At 44.1% G+C, this 25402-nt stretch overlaps 1 protein-coding gene across 1 annotated transcript in view; it reads right to left on the reverse strand.

The window, feature by feature from the left end:
• The window catches only part of slc4a3 (solute carrier family 4 member 3), a 69211-nt gene that overhangs the window by 4754 nt on the left and 39055 nt on the right, over nt 1-25402 (reverse strand). Inside the window, exons 6-19 of the mRNA XM_080018907.1 lie at nt 25054-25193; nt 22457-22637; nt 21196-21331; nt 17277-17457; nt 16023-16128; nt 15079-15263; nt 9658-9880; nt 8953-9174; nt 8158-8306; nt 5607-5801; nt 3681-3902; nt 3372-3464; nt 2390-2556; nt 899-1152 (exon numbers count right to left, since the gene is read on the reverse strand). Coding sequence (XP_079875033.1) covers nt 899-1152; nt 2390-2556; nt 3372-3464; nt 3681-3902; nt 5607-5801; nt 8158-8306; nt 8953-9174; nt 9658-9880; nt 15079-15263; nt 16023-16128; nt 17277-17457; nt 21196-21331; nt 22457-22637; nt 25054-25193 — 2454 coding nt within the window. The remainder of the gene's footprint in view (nt 1-898; nt 1153-2389; nt 2557-3371; nt 3465-3680; nt 3903-5606; nt 5802-8157; nt 8307-8952; nt 9175-9657; nt 9881-15078; nt 15264-16022; nt 16129-17276; nt 17458-21195; nt 21332-22456; nt 22638-25053; nt 25194-25402) is intronic.

The following is a 25402-nucleotide window of genomic DNA, read 5'->3' on the forward strand; positions in this document are numbered from 1 at the left end:
CCAACCCTATCAAACCTCATTTAACCATATCAAACAAACCCAACTGAACCCAACCAAACCAAACCCAATCAAACCCAATATAACCAACTCAACCAAACCCAACTCAACCCAATTAAAACCGATATGACCATACCAACCCAGCCCAACCAAACCCAACTGAACAACAACCTAACCCACCCTAACCCAACCAAACCCAATCAAGCCCATTATAACCATACCAACCCATCCCAACCCAACCCAATCAAACCCAACTGAACCCAACCTAACCCATACCAACCCAACCTAATCAATCATCATATAACCATACCAACCATCCCAACCCTACCCAACTGAACCCAACCCAATCAAACCCAATATAACCAACACAGCCAAACCCAACCCAACCCACCCAAGCCAACTGAACCCAACCAAACCCAATATAATCATATCAACCAAACCCAACCCAAGTGAACCCCACCAAACCAAACCCAATATTACCAAGCCAAGCCAAGCCAAGCCAAGCCAAGCCAACCCAACTGAACCCAGTATAACCATACCGACTCATCCCAACCCAAAGGAACCCAACCAAAGCCAATATAACCATACCAACCCATCCCAACCCAAAAGAAACCCCACCAAACCCAATATAACCATCCCAACCCAAAGGAACCCAACCAAACCCAAAATAACCATACCAACCCATCCCAACCCATCCCAACCCAAAGGAGCCCAACCAAACCCAGCTAAACCCAACCCCACCCTCCTGCTCCTCCATACATACCGTCACCACCAGCTCTGTGACCATCTGCTCCTTCATGTAACTACAGGTAAGTAGAATCATTTTATCCAACCCAGCTCCAACCGTTACCCAACCCAACCCAACCCAACTCAACCCGACCTCCCTCCTGCTTGGCCTTACCAACGAGCACAGCCACCACCAGCCCGGTGAGCCTCTGCTCCTTCACCTCCTGGATCTTGGGCTGCTCGCCAGGCGCCGTGGCCTTGCTCATGACGGTGAGGGCGTTGACGTGCGTGACGGAGCGCACGGTGGCGCCGGTGAGCCAGGGCAGGCCGAACAGTGGGCAGAAGGCGCCCAGGATGACGATCAGCAGCAGGTCCAGGTGGAAGCCCGAGCCTTTCACCAGGCGGCGCTCCTTTTTACTGACAATAAGCCTGCGGAGAAACAGTGGGAATAAGTCAGAGTAGGACTATTTATTGGGGCCTATTGACTATTGAGGAAACGAACAAAAAGCAACAATATGAAAGAAATACTATACTATACAAAGATGCATATACATATACTGAATATGTATAAATACATCGAAATATGGTCATCTGGAGTCCAAGGAGTGTTGGCTTTAACAGCAATTGTAATTATGAGTGAAACAGTATTAACATTAACCTCAAGTAACTCCTTTAACTGTTTGTGAAAGAACTTGGGTTAAACGTTAGTCGTTTTCTAGAGACCATGACTTTTTAAAAACCGAACTCTGCACCACTGGTTTGGCCTGTGCACGTTTTTGAATTTACTCCCACCGCTCTGAAAAAAAAACCAAAAAAAAAAAACCCACAAAGTCCTCTTTGAGTCTCATCCAGCAGGAGAACCGGACCAGGTGCTGTTTTGTTTTACAGCGAGCCCCGTCTGCTTTGCTTTTTACGCCTTTGGAGAGATGGCTTTTCAATTTACTGGCTTCATTGTTCTTGCGTTTTTTCCCCCCCATTTATTCATTTATTTATTTTTAACCCACATCAACACTGCAGCAACTATTTAAGTCTGAGCACATAATATGAACAAATTTTCAAATAGTCATCATTCCTATTTTGGTTTTCTCTTCAGCTCAAAGGATAACTCAGGACTTTTGTAAATCAAATGCTTATTTTCTATCATTGGGAATCAACCGTTGTACCATTGCACTGTACTTCTTAATTATTTCGCTTTATTGTAAATACATTTGTATTACTTTATTGTTACTACCTTATTGTTCTGACACCACAAAAAGTGACATCTATCTATCTATCTATCTATTTATCTATCTATAAGCAGTGATATCAACTATTACCGTAATGACACTAATAGTTGCACAATCCAAAATTGTGGTCTTGAAGAACAAGGTCTAAGTCTAAAAAATACCTTTAAATCTTTCATGTTGTCAACACAGACTGTGTAGTGTAGTAATTATTACAAATCTTTAAACAGATGCAGCTGCCTAGAACGGCCAGCTGGTCCTTGACCTGCTACTGACAGGTCCGTGCTTATCTGAATGGAATGAGCCATTCTGAGTGGCTGGTACTGTAATGCTGTGTATAGAATTCCCATCTTAGCACATTAACATGTACAAATTACCAATTATCACAAATACACATTCTTCCACCGGTTACATTTTTTCTCTCCGTAACTTAAGGCACGTACGAGGTGATCTGTGTCTCCATGAAGATGAGGATGAAGACGAGGAGCGCTGGAACGATGGAAGCCGCCATCATCCAGGCGGGGAAGGAATTCTTGTCCCCGAACGGGCTGATCAGCCAGCCCCGCTTCATGGGGGACGTGACCGAGAAGCCTGATGGTACGTTCAGTTTCTAACAAGAAGGAAGAACAAAACTTCAATATGTGCCAGAATAATGTTTCACATCGGTATGTTGTAGAGCTGAGGTTACCAAGATAAGTGTTTACCGACACCATTTCGTAATTGTGCAGAAGGGGAGTATTTGACATTTTCCTAATTGTACATGACGGCAAAAAAAAACAGCTTTGGATTGATTGTAATTATTAACAATAGTATACATGAATCACCTATACTTGTATACAGGTCAGGTCAAAGATAACTGCATAAAAAAAACACCATACTTCAACACCATTTTTTGCACCATACTGTAAGTATGAAATTGTGATGACCTTGTTGTGTTGTGGGGGTGGTGTGGTTTAAGCAGCCGCACCTGTCCTGGGTCTAGGTAAGTGGGCCCAGGATCAGGGTGGCTATATACCTGTTGGCCGTTAGAGCAATCAATGGCCAACAGGTAAAACCCCCATCTCCACATACACAGGAGAGGAGCCCTTGTCATGACATGTTGATCATCTGCTCCGGGTTTGTTCCACCTTGACTACTCCCTACAATAAAACTGGTGTGTTTTCAACTCCATCGCCTGTGCCACCCAGGTGGCACCCGAACAGGGGCTCTCCGGCAGGGGGAAAGGACACAGAAGATCCGTCCGAAGACGCCCTGGAGCAACCAGCGGGTCAACGGGGCTACAGCACCAACCATCATGCAACGTCCCACTTGGTGTCAACAAAGCATAATTGCCTCATAACACCAATGTCCCACTGAAACAAAGTGGAATTTAACGAGGAAACCAGAAACTATATGATTTGTCATAAAACCTGATTGCATCCTCACCTGTGTGTATGTTGTGTCAGTAATACAGGCATCCAGGATCATTGACAATAAAAGTGAAATGGGGATTCCAAAGTCGCCAATAATTCTTCTGGCCTGGGTGAGATTCAAGCAACACAGTGACATTATAAAATACCAATTTAAAGAAAATGTACATCTCAGTGCCATATTAATTCATGACAAAGCATCAACCCAAAGGCGTCATGGCCCAGCAGTTACATTGATATAAAATGTTCCGCTTACGACACGTTTCGTCCAATTCTACTGGCAAGTTTTTTGTGTATCAAGGTCCCTGGTTAATGTACAACAGACCTTTCCACCCAGAAAGCGGCTGTTGCGGAACTTCCTGAGGAAGAAGGCCACGAAAAAGGTTCCCATCATGAGCACCAGGGACAGCAGGGCAGTGTTGGGCTGGTGGATCAGGTCGTGGCTTGTGGGCTGATCGTTGTCATGACCTTTGTGCCCTGGCTGGCCATGGGGTTTTTCAGGGTGGGAGTGGTTTGTGTAGGCCTTGAGGGGATGTTCCTGGAAGACCTGTGTGAAGAAGAAGAATCAGTTTGACAAGGAGCCTCTTCCAACGGATGGAAACGGAAGTGAATCAATTAAAAAAGCAAATACTATTACTACTACCTTTTAAATAAAGCTAAATAAAATAAAATAAAATAAAATAAAATAAAATATAATAATAATAATAATAATAATAATAATAATAATAATAATAATATAGCTGCAGGCAGCAATACACAGGGTCCAGGTTAGTTGAGTTAGATACAAACAACATGGCTCTACTGTATGATACGAGTTGTGGACGGTGGTAGCGGTGATCCTCTGTGGATCTCCTGTGATCCACTGTGTCCTCCTCTCTGCTCGGACAGTAAATAAACTGCTTGTATTACGGGAGATCGTGTCTTATATTACCTTGTGTGCCGCGTCGCGCAATGATGACGCAGTGGTGACGCAATGACGAACTGACAATTACTCGTGACCAATCGGAACTCTGCAGCGTTTCTCACGTGACTGCTTGGTGCTGTGTCGGACAGTGATTACAAAGTGAAGCAATGACACGGTGACGATTTTCTGTCACCAATACATTTTCGGGGTTCTGTGTAACGCAGCATTACTACTAAAACAATTTTGCGAGTTTCCACTGAACGCAGCATCAGCCCCGGCTGTCTGCCGTCTCAAACTAGTGCGAATCCTGCGCGAAGCACTACACATAGTCCTTTGAAATATTTTTTTATATAAAAATCCTGCCTTGTAAATTGTCGTTCTTCAATATCATTGTGAGTCAAACCAAAATGATTCTTTGTTAAAGCATTTTGCAGTTTAGTAATAAAAAACAATCAATAAACCAAATAAAAAATCGGAGCAAAAATCTGTAAAAAAAGAAATCCCGTACACACACACACACACACACACACACACACACACACACACACACACACACACACACACACACACACACACACACACGTACTCCTCACTTAACAACCGAGTTCTATTCCTTGGACCAGGTCGTTAAGCGAATTGGTCGATACGCGAGGACCCGTGTTATTTCACGGTAAGGGGGCGTTTATATAGTGTATATAGTATATATAGTGTATATAGCATATATAGTATATATAGTGTTATTTCACGGTAAGGGGGCGTGTATATAGTGTATATAGTATATATAGTGTATATATTATATACGTGTTATTTCACGGTAAGGGGCCGTGGCGATTGCAAACACTAGTGTATTGATACTGACGGACTGTGAGAATAAGACTAAAAACGGTTATGAGATGAGATGTACGTATATAGTGTATATAGTATATACAGAGGACATAGTATATACAGTGTATATAGTATATATAGTGTAAGGTATAAATGGTGTATATAGTGTATATAGCATATAAAGAGTACATAATATATATAGTATATATAGTGTATATAGTATATAAAGGGTGATGAGATGAGATGCTTGGTATTGTATGCAGTGTACAATACAGACTGGTGAGAGAGCTGGTGGTAAGTCTGAACAGTCTTTAAACAGGTAGGTCGTTAAGTGAGGAGTACCTGTATATATACAGTATATTGTTATTTTTGATTTTGTACCTAAAATTTCTCTTGAGTGTTGGAATTTATGAGGGCCATTGCAATTCAATCTCAAAAGTCTAAAATGTACATTACACAAAAATATTTCCAAGTGGTTGTTTTTGAGTATTCATTTTGTTTTTGTTTTTTGGTTGGAGCTACCTTGATGAGCTTGGAGAAGGTCTCGGAGATGAAGATGAGGGAGATGAGGAAGGCAAAGATCTCCTGGGTGAAGGGAGAGATGTAGCGCACCAGGAAGCTTCCCTCCGCCGCCACCGTCACCATCACGATGAAGATGAGCCAGAAGCCGATCCACACGCGGCCCGTCAGGTACTCAAAGTCATGGGCCTGGCAGAACTGAAGGAGACAAATTTAAAAATCACAAGTCAGAACCGTAGATTAGATCACGTCTTTTCACAAAACAGTAACCAAGACAGAAACTAACCTTTCGCTTACGTTGACCCATTTCATTGATTCATCACATCCTTATTTAGCAAAGGTCTCCTCCTGCCAATCTTTCTGTTTTTCTCCCAAATGAGAGACTTGGGGTTGCAGCTGGTTCATAATCTAACTTTTTTCTAGTAGCAACACCATGGAAACCATTTAGAAAGGATGTTGATTCTAACACTCAAAACCTTTGTTTCTGACAGACAACTCTTAGATATCATTGAAAATTATCTTTATTTATTTAGCATAACTTGAGTTGGGCATCTGGGTTCTACACCGCGTTCCAAATTATTATTCAAATGATATTTTTATAAATTGAATGTTATTGAACAACCCTCCCAATGATAACAGTATCTATTCAAGAATAAAAAACTCAAAAAGCACTGTTCCAAATTATTATGCACAACAGAGTTTCAAAACATTTTATAGGTTGTAAAGAACTGAAAATGGTCATTTGTTGAATGTGCAGCATTAGGTCATATTTACTGAAATCAAAAGCTATTTCAATCAAAACCATCTTAACAGGCCAAGTTACATGTGAACATAGGAGTCTTCTTTGATATCACCTTCACAATTCTTGCCTCCATTGAACTTGTGAGTTTTTGGAGTGTTTCTGCTTGAATTTCTTTGCAGGATGTCAGAACAGCTTCCCAGAGCTGCTGTTTTGATGTGAACTGCCTCCACCCTCATAGATCTTTTTCTTGAGGATGCTCCAAAGGTTCTCAATAGGGTTGAGGTCAGGGGAGGATGGGGGCCACACCATGAGTTTCCCTACTTTTATGCCCAGAGCAGCCAATGGCACAGAGGTATTCTTTGCAGCATGAGATGGTGCATTGTCATGCATGAAGATGGTTTTGCTACGGAAGGCACGGTTCTTCTTTTTGTACCATGGAAGAAAGTGGTCAGTCACAAACTCTATATCTATATCTCTCTACTTTGCCAAGGTCAATTTCACACCTTAAGGGGACCCTAAAGGGGCCCACCAGCTCTCTCCCCATGATTCCGGCCCAAAACATGACTGCCAACTCCTTGCTGAGGTCGCAGCCTTGTTGGGACATGGTGGCCATCCACCAACCATCCACTACTCCATCCATCTGCAACATCCAGGGTTGCACGGCACTCATCACTAAACAAGACTGTTTGAAAACGAGTCTTCATGTATTTGAATTTGTATTCATGAATTTGTCTGGCAGAAACCTTCCTCATTATGCCTTTATCTGCACCAACCGTCTATGCTCTGAATCAGCCACAAATCTCTTCACAGTACGATGATCACGCTTACGTTTTCGTGAAATATCTAATGTTTTCATACCTAGTCCAAGGCATTGCACTATTTGAGGCTTTTCGGCAGCAGAGATAGATCCCTTTTCTTTCCCATATTGCTTGAAACCTGTGGCTGCTTAATAATGTGGAACGTCCTTCTTAAGTAGTTTTCCTTGAATTGGGCTCACCTCGCAAACTAATTATCGCAGGTGTCTGAGATTGATTTCAGTGATCCAAAGAGCCCTGAGACACAATACCATCCATGAGTTTAATCGAAAAACAAAACATTTAATGTTTATGACACTTAAATCCAATTTAAATCCAAAGCATAGGCATGCCCAATGAGCTACAAATATTGTGACAAGCTCAAATCCAAGCGCGGTCGAGTTGTCTGACAAAACTAGCTCTGCTAGTTCTCACCTGAGAATTATAATAAATAACTGACTGTATTCCATAGGCCACAAATAGGCAGAATGAGTTTGAGGAAATAAGTCTTACCTCACAGTGAGCAGAACTCCCCCTTTTTTCCCAAGTACATATAGAACTAGGGCTAGAAATTGTGACCACCCAGTCATAAATAGATAACTTATCAAAAAACGTACGGTAATATAGTATATAGTATAAAGGAATCATGGAAAACCATTAAATTCAACAAAAATGTAAAAGACAAAAAAAAGAGGAGTTGAGACTTAAAATTCTCAACTTTCACTTTAGAGCTGCGTTCACACATGCACTGCAACCCTGGAATTATCCGGATATTACCCGGAGCTGCTGTATGTGTTAATGCAAATGTACAAATTTTGACCCGGACTTTACCCAGCCAGCACCCTAGTACAAAGTCTGGGTAATGTCCTATTGAGCGGTATGTGTGAACAGATTAGGTGATTGTCCGGATTATTCGCAGCGAGCGAGTGGGCGTGTCGCATGTTGAATGCACGTCTCTATCATGCGCCAGTCATTTACCTTTGTGCGGATCTTGGTGCACGGAGTGTAGCAAGCGTACCTTGTAGAAGGCCTCTTCAAATACCAGCAGGGGTCCTGAGAAGCCGATGATGAGGAGCGGCTGTCCGGCCAGCAGCGAGAAGATAATTCCCAGCGTCGCCGTGGAAACGATGAGCTCCGACACGCCCATCATGCCGTCGGTTTTCTCCCCTTTCGACACATGGACATATACATATAAGATGGAATAAGATAGAAAACGTTATTGATCCTCTTCAGGTGTTACAGCAGCAGAAGGTGACACAACAGTGCAAGTCTAAATAGATCAAAATTGATCAAAATGAAATAAAAGTTATAAATAAAATGTTATATTGCATTAGTTTATTATCTTTCAGTTGTGCTGTCCTTAGTTTAAGAGATAATATTGTGTTTTACAAAATGTTATATTGTTAAATTAGACTTCCCTATTGGTAGTCTAATTTAGCAATATCATATTTTGTAATAAATAGGAACATCTATTTAAAAATAAATAAATGAACGTTTATGAAGGTTATACTTTTCAATTTTGCATTTAAATTATACTGTAAAAACACCACTATCATAGTGTAAGCCTAAAAATTGTGTAATAACGAACGTCTCCCTAATAAGGAATCGTTTTTAACGACAATTATTTTGTCTAATTTGTAAATAATTTGGGTCGACAGTTAATTTTCCTCAACCAAACTGATGGAAAACATTTGGTAAACCCCCCCCCCCTTTATATTTGGATGGAAACAGACGATTGTGGAATCTTAACAATGTCAAAAATGGTTATTATTTAATTATCATTCAAAAAAATCTACAAAAAAAAAAAGCCCACCCAGCAGGCCTCCGAAGGTGATGGTGGGCGACAGGGCGGCGAAGTAGATGAAGACGACAGCGGCGACGCACTGCATGTCCATGGCGTCCTTCAGGTCGCTGACGTAGCGCGGGTAGCGGCGCCGGATGTCATGGATCAGACCCCCGAAAGGGATCCCCGAGCGTTTCAGGGGGTCCACCGTCAGGGGGTCCGCCATCTCCTCCTGCTCCTCTGGGGTCACTACTGGAAGGACGAAAGAAGAAATAATAACGGTATATAACGGTAATAAATGGTAATCATATTTTGTGTGAATACTTCAAATTCAAGCAAAGGTACTAACATTATACAAAAAAAATCACAACCATAATCAATAATCAATAATAATAATAATAATAGAAAACAATAGGTTACATTAAAGTAAAATAATACAGTGGAAATAATGTCAATATACAATGAACCTAAAAATAGAAAAATGCTGAAATAAACCTAAATAAACCTACTAATGAACAATAAACAATAAAGGATAAACCTAAACATGAACAATAAACACAATCAAAATAAATCCAAAAATGAACAATAAAAATGAACTTAAAAATTAACAATAAACAATCATAATTAACCTACAAATCGACAATCAACAATAAATAAAATCTAAAAACAATATGGCAATAAAGAGTACACCCAAAAATGAACAATAATATAATATAATTTCATTGCATATATTACAATTGTTGTCCAGCTCGACGCCGGGGGAGAGGGACTGTTGCTTCTTCTGCTCGCGCTCCTTCCTCTTTATCAGCATCTCCTTCTGGAAGTTGGCCACGGTCTTCAGGAGGTCCTTCCCGACCACGTCCGATGGCGGGATGACGATGCTGCAGTCCAGGAACTCGTTGATGCCGTTCAGCAGATCCTGCCGGTCGTCAGCGAAATACGCCACCTCATGGAAGTTCTACCACAAGGACACAGCGATATTGAAGTAAAGGTTCAGCGTTATTTTCAAAACGTCTGCATTGGGATCGTATGGTTCCTGCTGGCGGCAGGAGTGTGAGTTTCCACTGGGACCATTAAAGTAAGATGATCTTATTTCAGATTTAAATTAGAGGGAACTATTAATTGGGCCATTTAAAATGTGGAGAACAAGCAAATTAATGATGAATTACTATAATAAATAATAAACACCATCACCAATCACACCCAAATACCCATGAGCAAAGACAAGTACCACATTGTCATTTCTACCTAAAAGATTATTCATCTTGTTTTGGTTTGCTTTTGATACATACAAATATAGATCTTGATTTCATTTTTTTAACAAAAGAAATGCAAATTAGATGTAGCTGAGCAAAAAGTATCAACATTAGAAATGTAGTAGAGTAAAAAGTACAGATAAATGTAGTTAGTAAAACACGTACATATTTAATTACTTAATTGGCTTTATTACTATTATTATTATTATTATTATTATTATTATTATTATTAGGGGTGCATCCCGGCTGCCCTATTGTTATGCTGAAAATTCTCTGAATTTGAAGCCTAAAACTATCTGAAACACCAACTTCACCATAACTAATGAACACATGAACACTGTTGGTGTTTTTTTTGAACCACGCTGTCACAAAAATCTTGTGGTTGAAGTTTCCTCGCAATTGCCAACAGCACACATTGAGCACTGGGCCTCTCCGGGGATGGTGGGGTGCTGGCGGGTCGGGTGTGGGGGCGCGGTTGGCCGGGTGGCGGCCAGGTGGGCTCCCTGCCGGCTGGGCTGGAGTCCTGTCGCCTTGCGCCTGGTGGCTTAAGATGTGCTGCGACCTGGCGGGGCTGCGGAGAGCGCCACCGGGTGCCTTCCGGGGCCCCTGGGCAGCTGCTTGTGGTTGCTGTTGTGGATGTGGGTTGGGGTGTGGCTGTCGGCCTTTGCTCCTGCTGAGCAGCTTCTCTGCAGCAGGTGCCCCGGTTGCCGGGGCCCATATATATCTGGTGGCCGGCCTGCCTGCTGGCGTGGGCGGGGGGGGCTAACATCTGGGTGTCCCACGCTGAGCACACTCTGCTACGTGGATGGGTGCTAGGGGCTCAGGGCCGGGTGGGGCGTCTGGTTGGCTGTGGCGGGGCAGGCCTCGCCCTTGCGCAGGGTATGGGTGGGCTTGGGGGTCCCACCGGCTCGCCTGAGGGACGGGTGGTTCAGGCAGGGTGTCCGTCTGTTGGCGCGGGGCCTGGCTCTGGGCCTGCGGCTGCGTCTTGTGCCTGCACATGGGGGTAGGCTGTATGTGTGCGCCCCTGGGGCGCAGGGTCTCCTCGTGCTCCCTGGGACTGGATTTTGCTCCTCAGGGCCGGCCGTGGGGGTTGCTCTGCGGGCTTCCGGCTTCTCTGCGGGGCCAGGGGGTCTTCTGTGGCTGCAGGTCGGGTCGCTCGGGGCTTCCCTGCAGCCGTGGGGTGTCTATGCAGCTGCAGAGCTCGGTGGGGGCTTCGAGACCCTTTCTGCTGTTTGGAGGCGCCACGATATAAAACCCACCTTATACACCAGAACTATTTGGGATAAGACCTGTACACTCAGTGGTGGACACCTCACACACACACACGCACGCACACCCACCTCCAACACCTGCTTTGAACACACCCCAGCGCCCTCCTGATTACATCACCCTCCTTTCCTCCCTCATTTACTGCCATAACTATGACAGGAAGAGGCCACGTGCCCAATTGCTGTTCCAGTTTTTCTGGACCTGATTAACTCTGTTTTTCGATCCATGTTGCCGTCCAGTGTTTATGTTTCCATGTAAATGTTGTGTGTTTCTTTGTTTATTTGTCTGACCCGTGGTGAATCGCCCCCTCTCGTAGTAGTGATTAGTTGTTTATAGAGCCAAACATGGTAAAAAAGTTCTCCAAAAAGGGGGGTTGGTGGTGGTTCTGTGTGACAAAAAGCTGTGTCTTGTCATCCTACAGGTCGTCCACAGGACAGAGTTATTGTAGCAGTTCTTGATGATTTAAGAATTAATAAAGAGTTGCATTGCAGGTTAAGAACTGGAAATCCACTTTCAGACTAACTCTGTCGTAGATGCCATAGCATTCAAATGCTCTGTGTTGTATGCTTAGCATGCTGACAGCACAGGTCAAAAAAAAGAAAAAAGTTTCATCCAAATCAATCCACATACGGAGCAGATATTAGCAAAAAACGACCAAAATTAGATTGATATTACAGAGACAAGCCAATGCATTTCACTCCAAATATGTCCAACTTGGCTAAAACTATCTGGAAGACATACGTAAGCATAACCTATGAAATTGTTTAAATTTCATCCAAATCGATACACATAAGGAGGAGATATAAGTGATAAACCGAACAACTTTGACCCGAAATATTCAGTTGGTCTTGGTTAACTGACACGTCGGCTTTATGACATCATATTATTATTTACTATAAATGTGCATATTCCAGTTAACAATGTTCAGTTGGACCGTGTCAAGTGTGCGGCATGGACTTGGTCATTTCCTAGTCTTTAGACATTACTGAACTATCGATTTACGTGTGTATTTAAATAGCTTCTTACCTGGTAGATGTCAGGACATTGGTTCAATTGTTATTTTAAATCAGTGGTCACCAATACTTTGCCAGATTAATGAAAAATACAAGAAAAGGTAGTCCTTAAAAAGTCCTCATGACAAAAACATCCACTTGAAAACACTAAAATGTGCGATTGAGTGATGTGTTCAAGATCCAGGGAGGCGTTGGAAAAATAAAAGCTGTGCAATGGTAATTACTCATAGAAATACCACAATGTTTTTCGTATTTCATGGAAACATATCTTACTGAAAATGTAATCCACGCAAAAACTCAACTAAACTTACAAAAAAATTCTGTCCAACTCAACAAATAAATTACGTGCCGGACACGGCACTAAACGGCCAGCCGTCACTGAGACTGCAGCTCCATTTCCACAGACAACATGGTGAGTGATAACAATGAGAAATTCTGGCTCACAAATGGCAAACATGGACGGTTGTTTTAAAGACAGGAGGGTTGCGCTGCGTACGTAGACTGTATAGTGGTTGCTCCACAAGACGAGCAACCAGGAGATGATGGGAGTCCATGAAGCATTCAAATAAACTTGGAAAATCGCGTTGCCTTTCAGAGAACCTGGAAAACTGAAAAAAGGCACCTAACACGACTAAACTGGACCCTGTGTATTGCTGCCTACAGCTACATTTATTATTATTATTATTAATTATAATGGGGCGGAGAGCCCTATTGTTTTTGTTCATGAAAAATTTACGTCACTGGTGTATGGATGTCATGGAACCGATGAACCCACGGACACGATGAATAACATTGGTATTTGGAGCAGTTCCGACATGCCGTCGTCCAAGTATGATCTAAATCGATCCAATTTTGTGGCGTGTTATTGCTTAAGATGGCGGCACGCAGCTGTGGTAATTGTTCTCCGGGTCTTTTAAAAAAGGGAATTTAAGACACAGACTCCCGAAATACAAGCAGTTTAGTAAATGCAAGGAGTCATACAAGCCGAGGAAAACAACACGCATGACTGCCAGCACGTCTCGTTCCACCTGTTCCCCGCATACAGGCAGGAAGTCAAAAATGCCTAAACCTGTTACGAGGACAACCAAGAAGTGGAGCAGCAGAGGAGCTGCGTGAGTATCTGGACTAGTTACGTCTTGCTTAAATTTACTTGGCGCAAGTTAAAGTGATAAAGTAATCAGCCCTGGAAACCATACAGACATTGAATCTTAGATAGTTTGGAGGATTGTTGTATTTGGGTGGAAAATGATATCATACTAAAAACAGTTCTGAGTTTAAGTAGAGATCAGAGTGAGAACTAAGCCTCTACCTCTGAGGGTCTATCTAATAGATCCTGCGGGCTGGAATCCAATTGTTATTGCTCAGATTTTTATCATTATCAATCTTCTTGGCATTTATCGGGCTTAAAGTATCTGAAATACGGCAACCGCAGTATGAACAGACATGGTTGAGGTGTCGTTAGAAAGGGGACATTTTAGACGCCTTTTTTGTTCGAGTTTGATGAATATCGAAGAACGTTGGCACGTTTTGATTTGTTTGAGGAGCGGCCTGCTTTGTGACATCATCATCCAAAGTTATGATGTCCAAGTACATTAGGGTAGCTACTATGTTGGGTTTAGTAACTATTGTGCATAATCTCCAGGTGCGTTGCAAAAGACATTTCACTGCATATTTGTATAAAAGTATGTATATGACAAACACTGACTTGCACCCTGTGGACTGCATAGTGTTTGGTACACTTAGACAGACAACCCGAGCCGATGCTGCGTTTAATGGAAACTCGGAAAACTGTAACTCGTTCTGCGTTTCACAAAACCCTGAAAACTATAATCGGTCACAGAAGGTGTTGTCACATCGGAGGAAGTTCTAAGAGCATTTGGAGGAACCGTCCCTTTCTTTTGTGTCAGCAGTGCGTGATCCAGGAATGATCGAAATTAGGGATGTAACGGTATACTGTTGTAAGGTATAGCGCGGTATCAAGCAACCCAGGTTCTGTTCCGTAAGCCTTTCCTTGTAATACCAAGCCCACGGTATAAATTTATGCTGCAAAATCAAAGATGTAAACTTTAATTCACCCTCACCTTATGTTGCCGCTGCGCCGTAACAGATGGCCAAATGTTGTAATAATCCATCCAATGAGTAATTTGGCCAAGCGCTGCATTCCGCCTGAACTACCTCGCCAATATTTTACAACATGGTACTTTATGTTACTTGCGCGCGAAGATGGCAGAACGTGGCGCTGATCGAAATTTCTCATTGGATGGAACATTACAACATTTAGCCATCTGCTACAGCGCAGCGGCAGCATAAGGTGAGGTGAATTCGATTTTGCACAACAACAGTCGTTCATGAGGTTCATATTCGTGCCCGATACTGAAATGTGTTGGCCACGACAAAATTGGGTCAATTAATGTGGTCTGATCCCAGCATTATGGAAACTTGGAAAACTGTAGTACAACTAAACTGAACCCAGTGTATTGCTGCCTGAAGCTATAATTCTTCTTATTATTATTATTATCTTTTTTATTATTATTACTATTACCACTAGTATCGTTATGATTATAATTATGATTATGATTATTACGATATTCCAGATTTCACTGAAGAGCCTGAGCCACCTTGTCAGACATGAGCGTGGAGAAGCAGCGTCCGATCTCGTGGTAGTCCACGTTGGACTCGCTGGGGCCCAGCAGGACGAACAGGAAGCGCACGGGGACCGGGACCTCCAGCACCGACCCCAACAGCACCGCCTCGTCCAGCCGCACGAAGGCCATGGCCGGCTGCTCCAGGAAATCCACGCACCCTGGGGAGATAAATCATAAAGGTGTTAGTTATAGTCAAATTAAGTTTCTGTGTTTCATGTTCCATTCCTGGTTGTTGATGGCTGCTCTATCTCCTCATCCCCTGAAGTGCGCAGCCTGGGCGTAATTTTCGATTCAACCCTCTCATTTCACTCACACATCAAATCCATAACCAAATCTGCCAGACTCCGCCCATCACTGTCTGAGTGTGTGGCAGAAACACTAATCCACGCCTTCATCATCCAGTATGTTCAAAATTGCTGCCAGAGTTCTCACCCGCAACAAGCCCTGGCAGCACATCACCCCCACCCTCCACTGGCTCTCTGTCAAATCCTGTATCTCCTAGAAAACCCTACTACAAACCTACAAATCCCTCCACGTCTTTGCACCGCAGTACCAAACAGATCTCCTCCCCCCCTACGCCCTGCCCCGGAAGCTGCGGTCCTCGGACTCGGGTCTGTTCTGCGACCCCAGCGCTAGGCTACGAACCTTTGGGGACAGAGCCTTCTTAGTGGCTGCATGTTGGGCTCTACTCTTCTATCCGATGGTGGGAATCAAGTTCATCACTCCCATATTTTTAGCTCTTCAAGCATGTTTATGTCTGCTGCACAACCTTGCCGGCAGCGAGGAGCAGTAGAACCCAGAGACCAAAACTCAAACGATGCTCAATAAATAAAGAATAATTTTAAATTAAATCTCAGAGTTGTCCGTCAGAAATGATCCATTACTCCTTAAGGCGGACTAAAGTGGACCGCGCTCACCGCACAACACGATGACGGCCTCGGAGTCCTTGGGGATCTTGGCGAGGAGCTTCATGGACCGGGCGTCCGCCGGGTGACTCTCCGGAGGCAGCGGGTGGAGGGATTTCTTGGTGGGAGGAGAAGTGCAAAGATTAACCACAACACTCGAGAACAAAGAAAAAAAATCCATTCAACAATTCCGTTGTTTCATTCGGATCGCCCTTGTGCACGTTAGAAGTGGACGAAGATTGACGGCTGGAATTGAATTGCTTCAATGCTCTGTTTTTAATTTGGCCAAGCCACGGGGAACACTGGCCTTTCACAGCTAATGCATCAAGAAGCCTTAACCAGAAGCACCTGTCGGCTCAACCTAAATCCTGCACATGTGGCAGATGAAGACGTTCCGTGCACTTCCACTACCTTCTCTCCTCTCCGTGAGCTCATCGGGGCGTTCTGTTTTAAAGTACAATGAAAGAGCCACAGGCCGCAGATCATGCAGTCGCTCTAATCATGCGAGTCTATTCTTACTGGTGAGTTTCAGGACTTTACGGCGCTCGCAAAAGGCCTTTAATCAGCATCTTTGACTCTATTTTACCGTAAATGGCAGAATGCGGCAACAAAGTTCAAACCGGACCTGCTGTCGCTAAGTGATGATGCAATTTTCGTCTTGATTCTCGATAAAGAGCTTTCGAAAATGGTTTCAAGGGATGAAGCCCAGCGATCGGAAACGCCGAATGAAGCCAGTGAAGCCCAAAAAGGCGGTGTCTTCACACGTCTTCCTTCTCCGTTTTCCTGAGATAACGGGATCATTTCCTTTCATTTCCTCTCTGCAGATGACTTTCAAAATCAGCGTGTGATTGGAAACCTATCATTGATAGTGGGGCCTTATTTCCCTCCAATCAAGGCCAGACTCAAACTGAAATATCTTCATGTTTTGTCTTGAATAATCACTCGTTAAACGTAGCAATTAGTAAAACTTCCTAAAACGAATGTTGAAACTCAAACGCAGAGACACCTTAGCTTCTCGGTAATTCAGGCATCCTCCAGTCAGCCAGTCAGATGGCGAAAATTTCCATATTTAAAAAAACCCAAGTTTCTTCATCTCGAGATCTCAAATTAGTTTTGTCATTATCCAGAGATAAGAACGTTATTGTTTTTTTCCCTCAGATCTCGAGATAATGTCGGGGGAAAACAACATCTGTTCCTCGCTTGACAGTCTGAAAAGGTGGGGGACAGTTTGTGACGGAGGAAACAAAGACGGAGGCGTGGACTTACGAAGAGGCTGACGAAGACGTCCTGCTTGGTGTCGTACACCGGGCCCTTGTCGTGCTGCTCCTCCTGCTCCTCGGCCACCGGCGGCAGGCTGGCGTCCGGCGCGTTGTTGTGGTTGAAGCTGCCGACAAGGCTGCTGGACGACTGGTGGCGCTGGAAGCGGTGGTGGGGGTCGCTCGGGTGGCTGAGAGGGCGCGGGGGTTTTGTTTTTTCCACCCCCAAACGGAGGAGAAGGAAAAAGGGGTCGGGACCACCATCATCATCATCATCATCATCATCGTCAACATCATCACCATCATCATCTTCATCACCATCACCATTATCATCTTTTTCTTCATCATCATCATCTTCTTCTTCATCATCATTATATCATCATCCTCATCATCATCATCAACATCATCAGCATCATCAACATCATCAGCATCATCATCTCGCAGTTTGATGGAGAACAAAGTAGTTGGAGTTAATACAAAGTAGGTGTTAAAGGAATCAGTGTAGATGTTAGAGCTGCTGTTCGCTTTGTCCATGACAGAAAAGTCATTTTCGGGAAAGTGACAGAAGAAGAAGAAGAGGAGAAGAAGAAGAAGAAGAAGAAAGGAGGTGGGGAAGAAGAACAAGTACAAGAACAAGAACAAGTAAAAGAGCAAGAAGGAAGAGGACGTTGTGCAGGAGCCTCGTCGCCCATAAAGAGAATTAAAAGCGTGATAAATCACTCCGGTCGTTGTTTGAGCGGTAATACTCGAGCAGTTCCCACAGCAGGAAGAACACAAATGAAGGAAACACACGGTGTGCTAAGCTCAGCGCCAAGCCCTATGGGCTTCTTATGAGCCGCCCTGGCCCGTGCACGTGCGCCCCTTTTATTACAGTACATCTCGTTGGGTTCGACTTCCCCTCCCGGTCAGAGAGAACAGCGGAGGTACGGCGTGCGTCAGCGGCCGAGCCCCTCAGCTCCGCTCCCCGTCACGCCGCCGCTCGGGTCCAGCGCTGACCTCAGCGCTCGTTAGCTCCGTGCGCTCCAGCGACACGCTACCGGCCCGACGGACCAAAAAAAAAAAAGACAAAAAAAAAACAAGAAACAAAAAGACCAAAAGGAAAGGAAGGAAAGGATGGATGGAGGTGTGACACCGGAGCGGAGGCGGCGCTCAGGGAGAGTCCAGAGACGCCGTAAAGACGACTGAGTCAGCGATGAGCTCAATCGGAACCCGCAGCCTCGACGTGTTCCTTTGCACGTCATAAATTTTAGATCTTGGACGACGGAAGGCTAATTACAAAGCGTCTGTTTCCCATTTGGACCGGCCGCGGTGGCACGGTGGGGAAGTGATGCGGGGAGACGGAGAGGGAGCGGTTTCGGCTGGATGTCGTTTTGTGTCCGTGACAAAGACGTCGTTTTATGGCGGCTCTTACTGACGATCGACATCACATCGATGTCACGTCGTCTGAGAACAACGCCGCGTGCGCACGTCAACAAAACCACCACTCGCCGGCATGCCAACATTAGTAACGTCAGTGATATGGCCGAGTTCACGGGAACTCAAACCGTTAGAAAGGTTAGAGAGTGTCGAAGGCGCGGCCGCTCAACACCGGTGCTCACGCGACTCCAGCGTGACTGGTCAAACCTGGACGATACCGTTCTGTCTGTACCGGCTCGGCCCCCGAGAGAGAAGATGGAGAACTGCATCGGATGAGAGGACGAGAAGACGATTCAATTCTGTAGATTCGTGTCTATTGTCCACCCATCAAATGCGGGTGCAACACCGGCAACAACACCACGGCGCAGCAATGAAGGCAGCAAACCGCAAACAACATACTCAGCGATAAAGCCGGATGCAATTTTCTTCCAAAACAATTCCCGGAATTTGCTAAATCAGCTTGCTGTGGCGTCGCGCTAGCGTTGCCTGAGATGTGGAGAGAGTTTTTGCACTGACTACAGCTTGTGAACTTGCCCCCCTACACTTGCATTGAACTCATGATGAAGGGGATGTCACCGAGCGTCCAGTTTGGAGAAAAGGCCGGACCCCACCGACGTACAAACTGAGGGATGAGTAGAAAACAGGGCTCAACTTGAAAAATGTGAGAAGTGTTCCTTTACCAGTTTTTACCGAGCGACTAGTCGGAGCTTCTACTTTGTCCCCTTAAGGAGCAACTGGAAATGTCGTGGCTGTTTCTACAGCCGCGACCACGTTTTGCCCCTTCGAGTAATTTGCTGCGACGGCTGACATTCGGTTAAGTCACTCGCTCGTTATGTAACGGTGATAAATCCATGGTGTGCCGTGGTAGCACACTGTGCCTGTGGCCTGGCGTGCCGGGTCACCGCAGCGAGCTACACCCGTGGCGGCGGCCGTTCGATAAAGAAGAGGCGGCGTTCTGGAAATTGCCGCAGGGAGCGAGGAGAGTGCACGGCTCATCATGGCGTCCACTCGCACATGATTACGGGGATTGAGATTCAGCGATGCGGCGACACACCCGCGCACAAGGTGCGGCCGCCGCTCTGCACGTGCGGTATTTTTAGTCCATCTGAGTTGAGGATCTGGCCGCGAGCGGCTGCGTAATTTGAATGATAATCAAGTATGAAACACGATAACAGGACTCTCTGTGATCCTGCTCCATGAACATTTGGGTCCACACCCACTCTGATCAGTAACAGCAATGATCAGATTTCCACACGAATCATCAATATCAACAGCGGGCCAATGGAAAAGCTGACGGTCAGAGTACAGGGAAGTGCACAAACGTCTTCTTGTATTAATCTACTTTACTTTTTTCCCAAAGAATAATTCAAGAAATGTAAACATTAACGACGCAAACGTCTTTCAAACGGAGCGTCCAATGTTCCTCATCACGCCATATGATCTAAATCTCCACATTTTCATTTTAAACTCAAGTCTTTTCCCCTGACATCATAAGAGAGGATAAGGACTTTGGAGCACCACCTTTGCCTTTAGGGTGGTGTAATCATCCACATGTGGAGGTCCCTCCTTCTCCTCGTCCGTCTCAACGCCCGTCACACACTGGGCCAAGTCTGCTGCTTTTTTTTTTTTTTTTTTTTTTTTTTTTTAATAAAAAAGTTTAAATAGTTGCAGACATCAAAATGATAAATTCAACATTCTTTTTTTTTTCTTATTATAATTTATTAAAGTGAGAGTTGAAATATCGTTCGGGTTACAATATTAAGACAGTTTCCAAGTCTGAGAAGGTCACCAGAGTCGGAAAGAGATGGAGTGACTTTTTAAACAAACAAAAGCGAAGACCAGTTGCTGAGGTGCGGACAATGGGGAGATGTTTTGGACTCTTGTCTCCATAAACAAAAGAAAGTTCATTCGATTTCTTGGAAAGCTCTCGTTTGTTTTTCGGCTGATACGTAATCCAAACTCTGATATGCTTAAGAAGCAGGAGTTCAGTTGTCAACCTCAAACTGATTAAACATGGTCAAACACGCCAACGTGCAAAGTAGTTAACACGTGCGTCCGTCATGTCCACGCCTGTGACCTCTGACCTTGTACTAAGTATGTTTTCTGATGCATGAATCATAAATATGTTTCTCGACAGTAAAACAATGAATTATGGCTCCAACAATAAGATTTCACTGGGATTTTAGTCCGAAAACGGGGAAAACAACTGTAATCTCCGCTGAGGGTTGGCCACTAACTTTCAGAAGTGGTTGCCAAGGTTGCCAAGTTGGCAACTACTCATCAGCTGTTGGCTGCCAAGACGAATAATTTAAAAAAGTGCAATACTAAATGTCTTGGTTTTCCTTTCTACTATTACTACTACGTGTCAAACTATATTGAAAGGTTTCACTTTCAGTTTCTCAACATATCTTTATATGTTGGTGGCAGTGGTTGACGATGGCCCACATCTGGTTGCCCGGCGCCACTGGACAAACTGGTTGACGTCCACCCTTAAGTTCGGGCCGAGCACTGACCTGTGTTTGAGCAGGAGAACCCCCAGGACGTTGGGCCGGTCCTCAGTCCGGATCTGGTCCGAGATGATCATGGTCTCCACCACCAGGTGGGCGATGCCGGGCAGAGAGTTCTGCTCCAGGTCCAGCAAGATGGCACCTGAGGGCGGAGCACATGGAGGGATGGAGAGGTGGAGGGATGGAGGGATGGAGGGACAGAGGGGCGATGGGATGTAACATGGGATGTGATTACAGGTGCTTTATTTCATATAGAATGGGTGACTGGAAACAGATATTAAAACATGCAACTTTTATTTTGAAAGAACGGCGATAACAGGAAGGATCTTCCCTGGATCACACATTGAAAAAGTGACTGAACGGACGAGAGCGAAAGGGGAGAGAAGAGAAAAGAGGAGAATAGGAGATAAGAGAAGGGAAGAGGGGAGAATAGAGGACAAGATAAAAGAAAGAGGAGAGAAAATCGAAGCAAATAAGCAAAACGATGAGAAAAGAATAGGAGACGAGGAGGAGAGACAGTGATATGAAGGAGAAAAGAGGAAGGGAAGGGAAGAGGAGTAAGAGAAGAGAGCAGGGGAAAAAAGAGAAGATAAAAGAGGAAAGCGGAAGGAAAAAGAGGAGAAGAGAGCAGAAGAGAAGAGAGGAGAAAAGTAGAAGAGAAAAGAAGAGAAAAGAAGCATGGACTACAGACTCTGGACACGAGGTGATTTTTATGAGCCACGTGGCTTCATTCGCAGGTGATCCAACGGGTTTAGTTTCCTATAAAGTTTCATTCTCCATCTTTTTCAGATCTGCAACTAATCCAACCAAACCCAGGTCCAGAACCATAGTGGTTCCAGACCCAGTAATATCAGATTCCAGATCCAGGACCATCATCGTTCCATATATAGATACAGATACTGGACATATCATGGTTCCAGATCCAGCACCACAATGGTTCCAGATCCAATACCAACATGGTCCAGATCCAGGACCACAATAGTTCCAGATACAGTGCCTTCCATCATGGTCCAGATACAACACTATCAGGGTCCAGATGCAGTACTATGGTGGTTCCAGATCAAGTAACATCATGGTCCAGATACAATTATATCAGGGTCCAGATCTAGTAGCATCATAGTTCCGGATCCAGTACCATCACGGTTCCAGATCCAGTACCATCACAATTCAAGATACAGTATCACCATGGTTCCAGACCCAGTACCGTCTCCGTTCCAGATCCAGGACCACCACGGATTCGGAGCCAGGACCGGCACGGTTGCCGTACCTTGCGTGATGGTCCGCCTCAGCTCCAGCAGGCTGCGGAAGGACAGCGAGGCCACGTGGGGCTTTCCCCAGCGATCCGTCTCCTCCTCCACGTCCTCCTCAAACTTGATCCAGCGAGCGCGCTCCTTCCATCGCATCTCATGGTCCTTCTCCACGATCAACTCGTTGAGCTCCACGAAGAGCTGGAGGAGGTGGAGGAGATGGAGGAGATGGAGATGTTAGGGGAGAAGGGGCTGAGGTGTTTTTCTGTCTCGGAAGAGCAAGAGCCACGGCGAGAAGGAGGAGGAGAAGAGGACTAAGGAGAAGAGGAAGGAGAAGAACGAGGAAAGGAAGAACAAGAAGAAGAATAAGAAGGAGAAGAAAAAGAAGAGGAAGGACGAGAAGAGAGGCAATGATAAAAATAATGAGGATATGGAGAACAAGAACAAGAGGAACAAGGACTAGAAGAAGAAGAATAGGAAGAACGAGAAGAACAAGGAGGAGAACCACAAAGGAAAGAAGAAGAACGAGGAAGAGGAGAAGAGGAATGAAGGAGGAGAGGGACACAAATAAGAAGATGAACAAGCACTAGAAGAAGGAGACGCATGAGGAGAAAAAAAAGGCGGAGAAGAATGAGGATAAGACGTAGAAGCAGGGGAAGAAGAAGAAGAAGAAGAAGAAGAAGAAGAAGAAGAAGAAGAAGAAGGATGAGGTATCAATTTGTTTATAACGCACTTTAAAACGCCCCATAAAAGAATCACATTTCTCTTCAAACATAAACCCAGGTTTAAGGCGCTGATCAACATCTCTGAAGACACCGCGGTGCCTTCCATCCACGGACGAGACGCTGAGCAGAATGCCAAACCTCCCATGATGCAAGGCGTTTTGGAAGGAGCGTTTCAGGAAGTTCTTAACGGGGGGAAATGTTTTGGACGAGAGCTTTGGTTTCAACCAAACACAACAAAGTCCAAACCCCGGAGAGGAAAAACGAGATCGTTTTTTACATTTTAGACGGCGAATTGGAGGAGACAGTGGACCAACAGGATAAATCAACGCAATTATGGTTAAATTCATTTTTCCATCAAACTCGGAGCTATAAAAAAAAACCCTGTTACTTGTTTATGTGCCTGAGGTGACACAACACAAAAAAAAAAAAAAGGAAAAGACAGAAAAATGCGTCAGCTTAAGCTGCTCGTCGTTGATTCACAGACTCCATCCAAAGCCAAACGGCGCTTCAGCCGATTCCACTTCACTTCCATCGCTAAGAAGTTCTCAGGTCTCAGCTGCAGAGCTTTTGGAGAAGCAACGGTGCAAAATGGGCTCTGTCCTGTTGAGTGCGACAGTGAGATAATGGAAAGTAATAAACTAATGATACTTATACTAACAACCCTAAATAATAGCGCTGCTCTGCCTCTATGTACTTTATTAATAACCCAAACCCAAAAGTTATTGTGTGGTGCAGTGGAGAATGGACCAAAGACCGTTGGGTTCGATGAGACATTCTGGCCATTCTGACGCCAATGGATACAGAACTTACTAGTCATTACTCAACTTGACTTGGTAATCAAATTAGATGGATAAATAACTTAGAAGTTAATACTGTACTTGCCTTGTTGGTTATGTAAAAGTAAGTAGACAGATGTTCACTTCCGGTAAAAAAAAATAATTTAAAATTAAGTTTTTGTGAATGCCTTAAATGTGATTGTTTATCAGATTCCCCTCACAAAGCGCTGTTCCCAGGTTGTATTATTTTTCCGTATCTGTGCTCAAGCTTATGTTTAAATAAGCTTTAGCACAGTGTTTAAATTGCAATTAGTGTGGGAATTGGCTTCACAACGCCCCATGACAGAGCACTGGATTTGATATTGTTACAATAATTAGGTGTTACAATAATTCGGAAGAGTTACTGCAATGGCTGGGCGATATAACGATATGAGATCGATATCGTGACATGAGAGTCAATATTGTCTGTGATTTGCCTGGGTTATTGTAATACAGTGGCGTCTTTAAGAGTGAGCGTCTGGGGCTTCAGTCCCGTATGTTTTATGAATAGGCTCCGATCTAAAATAAGGCCGTAGCGCCAGCTCTGCTCCCCGATCTCACGGTCCCTCTCTGATGGTACCGACTGTGCCCCACGGCGCGCCAGCGATGGGGTGCCTGCACTGCAGTGAGTTATTATTATGAGGTTATTTTATTTTACTCCGTTTCCTTATGGAATTAAACAAACACCACGGTTGAGGGGGTGCCGGTGTTTTCCGTCTCACCGCCAACTATGAATCTGTGAGAAAACCACGCCCCATTTGTTTCCATATAAGAATTGGAAATTTGGCATTATGAAATAACGGTTCCATTAAATAAATAAATTGGGAAGTATGAAATAAAAGTCACTGAAATTAATAATTTTTCTCTTTTGAAAAACATCTAAAAAGTAAAAAAATAAATAAAAAAAGATGTATTCATTTATTTAACTTTAATTTACTCATTTACAGTATATATTTATATTCACATGTATTTATTCATTTTATAAAGGGATTGTCTCATTTATTTATTTATTTCAGAATTTGATTTTATTTTTTTTAATACTGACTCAAATGGTGTTCCATAAGTTACAGCGCTCACCTCGTGGGTCTTCCTCTCCGCCGACTTCTTCTTCTTGATGCTGGACAGCGGCGTGGAGGTGCTGGTCCTGGAGAGCTGGCATCGCGACAACTTCCGCACCAGGTGGCGTCTCACGCCAGGGTTGTCCTCGAACCTGTGGCCTGCACCAAACAGGGGATTAGAGTCTCTGGGCGAGAAGGTCAGAGCCGAGGGTTCTAACACCGTCAATGATTCCATCCATTCCAACAATTACTAAGGAATAGATGCAGGAACAAAAGTGTGATATTGGTAAAAAATATATTTAAACATATTTAAGAAATAAGTAAATATATACATTATAGTTTTTTTTATATTGTTTTAATATTTTAAG

This window comes from Zeus faber (assembly GCF_960531495.2).
Source record: "Zeus faber genome assembly, chromosome: 18".
Taxonomy (NCBI): domain Eukaryota; kingdom Metazoa; phylum Chordata; class Actinopteri; order Zeiformes; family Zeidae; genus Zeus; species Zeus faber.